The sequence below is a fragment of the Triticum aestivum genome, chromosome 7D (genome assembly GCF_018294505.1).
Source record: "Triticum aestivum cultivar Chinese Spring chromosome 7D, IWGSC CS RefSeq v2.1, whole genome shotgun sequence".
NCBI classification, from domain to species: domain Eukaryota; kingdom Viridiplantae; phylum Streptophyta; class Magnoliopsida; order Poales; family Poaceae; genus Triticum; species Triticum aestivum.
This window is the reverse complement of record NC_057814.1, coordinates 629468673-629473238: the sequence shown is the minus strand read 5'-3', so window position 1 is coordinate 629473238 and position 4566 is coordinate 629468673. Positions and strand designations below refer to the sequence as shown.

General features: G+C 46.3%; 1 protein-coding gene across 2 annotated transcripts; it reads left to right on the top strand.

The window, feature by feature from the left end:
- The first annotated feature begins 2120 nt into the window (after positions 1-2120).
- Positions 2121-3982, top strand: LOC123166247 (senescence-associated protein DIN1). 2 transcript variants are annotated; one of them, XM_044584016.1, is made up of 7 exons: positions 2121-2397; positions 2484-2579; positions 2675-2797; positions 2942-3015; positions 3425-3495; positions 3571-3624; positions 3748-3982. In XM_044584016.1, the coding sequence occupies exons 1-7, from the start codon at positions 2318-2320 to the stop codon at positions 3823-3825; spliced, it is 576 nt and encodes a 191-aa protein (XP_044439951.1). In that variant the 5' UTR covers positions 2121-2317; the 3' UTR covers positions 3826-3982. The 2 variants fall into 2 exon arrangements, with proteins under 2 accessions (XP_044439951.1, XP_044439952.1); XM_044584017.1 differs by lacking the exon at positions 2121-2397 and having other exon boundaries at positions 2478-2579; positions 2925-3015.
- Positions 3983-4566: the final 584 nt, after the last annotated feature.

Below are 4566 nucleotides of genomic sequence, written 5' to 3'. Positions count from 1 at the left end.
TGCTCTGCATTTTCCTCATGCACTTCCTCTTGTATCTCGATCATTAGGTTCATGTACATCTGTGTCACCTTCAAAGTGTAAGAGTGGGTCCTCTCTCTGCCTCCTTAGCTCAGCCATCCTAGCCATGAAAGCCTCATCTTCCTCCAAGTCTGAGTCATCTTCAGTTAGTAGCACAGGAAGTTTTCTTTTCACTGCCTGCACCCTCTCAACATTCTTCTGATGCTGCTTAAATCTCTAAATTTTTGATCTCCTTCTAAGCTCCATACTTCTTTCTAACTCCTGTTGCTCCATGTCAACATCATCTCCATTGCCTTGCTCAATATCAACATCTGCTTCATTGCCTTGCTCCATATCAACATTGCCTTGCTCCATATCAACATTGTGGCTCTGCTGTGTGGAGAAAAAGTGGATTGGTTCAGGCTCCTCAACTACTGCATCTCCTTTTGATACTTTGGATGGTGACTTGTACACCACCCCAACATCATTCACCTCATATACAATGCTCTCTCCAACATTGGCTATAGGAACTTGCTGATCACAAACATAACCTCTGTTTATATCTGCAGGTCTGGGCTCACTACCCCTAACTACTGTCAGGTAATTTACTATGTTCTGATCTTTATTGGCAATGTGATCCAGCATCTCATCCACCTTGTCATCATCACATATCTCCTCCAAACCAGCTACTCCCAACCCAGCATCCCTCACATAATACATATAGTCTTTACTTCCATATCCTGCTCTCTCTATGAGTGCTAACAGATTGTAAAAAGTGATGTCTGAAACACACATAGTCCTTCCCAAGTTATCCATATCATGAAAGTGCAGTCTAACCTCCCAAACATCATCAGACAAGCTACAAAAAGGAACAATTCTTATACTTATTAATTAAACAGTAGAGTACTAACTACAAACAATACAAGTGACCAATTTAAAATATACAATGCATACCAATTTAAATAAGAACAACTGTGACCCTAATGTCTACTAAATAAACAGTGCATCCTAAACCAAATATCATCAATGCCAATTTGAATACACTAAAAATATGAGTACACTTTGTACTAAATCATACAATAAAATTAGCACTATCTACTACATAAACAGTGCATAGCAATTAAAATCAACTCTACATGGATACTAAAAAAGTGCATACTAAACAGAGCATGGGAATAGCACTCTCTACTGAACTAAAAAATGGTAACTATATTGTCTCCCAAACAGAGCATACTAATATCACTACAATCTAATTTACAGAGCAGATGAACACTTAGTACTAGGCAAAAGAATCATTCTTGGCTTACACACCTAACCCTAACTATGGAAGCGACAGAAAATGAGGGGGGTGGGCAGAGGAGATATCTTACTCCACACCGCCGTATGCAGATGCCCAGTGGTGGCTCCCCGTTGGCCAGAGCGCCGGCGGCACGGTACTCCAGCGACGGGGATGGTGGTCTGCTCCGCGGGGCCTGGCTAGGGTTAGAGCTCCCGCAGACCTCCTCGGGTGGCTTTGGATCTTCGCCGCCAAGAAACCCTCCTGCACCGTCGCCGCCTCCGCCATCCACTCCGCCACCGGCGTCCGGGCTTGCTGTTGCCATGAATGAGACAGAGGGAGAGAGAGGAGAGCGCGCCGTCGCGGGGATGGTGGGGAAATTTCTAGATGAGGAAGAAGTGTCGATTCAATCTGGTCTATTGACCTAACGGGGGCGTCGGTGGGCACTGTAGCGCCGTTACACGGCGTCAGCTCGCGGCCGTGACGCCACGTCGACAAGACAGGGTCCCACCTGTCATAATAGTGCTTAAACTGCCCGAACAGGAGGTTCGGTGCTTTCTGCAAAAGATTAGAAAAAAAAAATCAGTGCTTTCTGCAGCAAAAACGTAGAAGAGTGTTTTCTGCAAACCTAAGCTGAAATGTGGTGGTTTTGTGCAATTCACTAGATGAGATGAGAAGTGAGACGTGGAGAGAAGATCTTCACCTTATCCGAAACCAACGTAGCAGACAACCAATCCTCTAATGGATATGTCTCAAGTGGATGGGGTCGGTCACAGTCATGCGTACGTGGGATCCTACTATAGGACGCGGAGGAGGCGAGGACAGGTGCGGTGTTCCAGCTGCCAACCCTCGTCATGAACCAAGCATAAATATGCCTCCCCATGCCATGTGTTTGTGCAAGGTTACCACGTTTCTCCAACAAAACAAACGCTTAATCAGCTCGAACCCATCGTCCGGCCGGGCTCCGGAGTCCCCTAGAAGGCTAGAACCAACAGGAACAAGGAGGACCAGACAGGAGATCCAAACCAACGTCCATCGCAAGCAATGGCATCGCAGTGCTCCTTCGCCCACGGCGTCTCCCTCCCCGCGCACCGGCCGCCCCTCGCCTTCTTCACCTCCTGCAGGTAAGTATAACCAATCTGGCCTGCTTTTCCATTATGGTATGCTTCTCCTTCAGTCTTGCCGACGGTGTGCTCTCTTTTGACTGCAGGCTAGGGCACGGTGCCGTACGCACGAGCGCGAACCATAGAGTCGTGGCGGCGGCGAGGCCGGTGGGCGCAGTCAGGAGGATGCTTGGCTCAGCCAGGTACTGCGTGAGAGTGCAGAGCACGAGCGATCGACCCTGTCCATCCTTCGAGTGTCTACAGACAAAATCTTACACGCCTGTTCCTGCTTTCCCAGATACGGCAGCGCCGGGGCGGCAGCGTTGCGGGCGGAAGAGGCGGAGGTGGCCGTACCGCCGTCGGTGCCGGTGCGCGTCGCCTACGAGCTGCAGCTGGCCGGCCACCGCTATCTCGACGTCAGGTATGCTCTGCCCCTCAACTCTGTAGTACTCTATTCTGTCTAACTTAACTGACAGAAAAAACAATTACTAGTTCACAGTAAACTGCATAAAAAAATGTACGTCGCCAACGGGCTAATCCGATCACAGATTTGCTGCTTGTGTAGAACGGAGGGCGAGTTCGCCGGCGGGCATCCGGCAGGAGCGGTGAACGTCCCCTACATGTACAGCACCGGCTCTGGTACTTCATCAAGCCCACTTCACCCGTTAACTGCTCTTCACCTTCAGTATTTTTCTGACTGTAATATAGCACTTCCTTCATCCCAAAATAAGTGTCTCAAATTTATATTAACTTTTGTACTCCTCCGTCCGGAAATACTTGTTCAAGGAATGGATGCATCTAGATGTATTTTAGTTCTAGATACATCCATTTATATCCATTTCTACGACGAATATTTCCGGACGGAGGGAGTATTAAGCTTGAGACACTTATTTGGGGATGGAGGGAGTAATATATAATGTCGCTTCCATTTCTAAAATGGCGAAGAACTCTGCACTTTGTCGAGCAACTGTTGCTTCTCCGCTTCCCTGACCCACTTCTCATATACTGTATGTAAATTATTTTAATTTGTTTTTCTTTCAATCGACAGGAATGGCGAAGAACCCGCACTTTGTCGAGCAAGTGTCGACGATCTTTGGCAGGGACGACGAGATCATCATCGTACGTCCGATACTCAGCTTTCTTCCTTCAGTTGAGTGTTTCTTATGATGAGAAAACTCCACTTGTCGATTTCAGGGATGCCAAAGTGGCAAGAGATCTCTCCCGGCAGCAGCCCAACTCTGTTCCGCTGTAAGCATAAATCCTAGCACCACTATCTCTATCCACTCCTATGTATCTATCTGTCTCATCATCGATAGTTATGGTTTCACCTTCCGGCTTGTGACACGTGATGGTAAATCTATCTTCTTTCAGGGCTTCACTGCGGTGACCGACATCGCCGGAGGGTTCTCAACCTGGAGGGAGAACGGACTGCCGGTCAATGGACGGTGACAACGCGGGCTTCTATAAATGTGGGTGAAACATCATAATTTGTCTTAGCATGCTCCGAGACACCACATCAGACATCAGTGCACTGAATAAGCAAATGGAGATTGATATGATGTATAGGATATATGTGCAATATCAATGTTAGAATTTCCGTTGTTCACCTGACCTCCTGTAAACTGGCCCCATTACATAATAACACGTGTATGGTAATGTGTCTGCAAAACGGAACACTAAAATTGAACAATCCTACATAATAATAAGGCCTCTTTGATTCTCGGGATTTTGAAAACGCAGGAATAGGAAAAGTATAAGATTAGAGTGTCATGCCCACTTGAATCCTATAGGATTAGCAAGGAGTGTTTGATTTTACGGGAAAAGCAAAGGAATTGTAAAAAGAGGTTGGAGTGGATGTTAGATTTTCTATGAAATGTAGTACGAAAAATTCCATTAGAAAAAATCCTATGGATTTAATCCTATGAATCAAAGGACAAACATAGGAAAAATTCTAAAGGATTTCAATCCTCCAAAAATCCTATAGAATTATTTTGAATCAAGGGAGCCCTAAACATGTAGAGGACACACAGGAACTTTGAATCCAAAGAGGTTATCTCCCAACTGCCTGACGCGTGTCTCCCTTTCTATCGTGGCAATGTGCAAGGACACATAGGAACAGGGCATGCACTGAATCTGCAGAATGTTCCTAATAATATACTCCCTCGGTCCTAGAATGTAAGACTTTTTAGT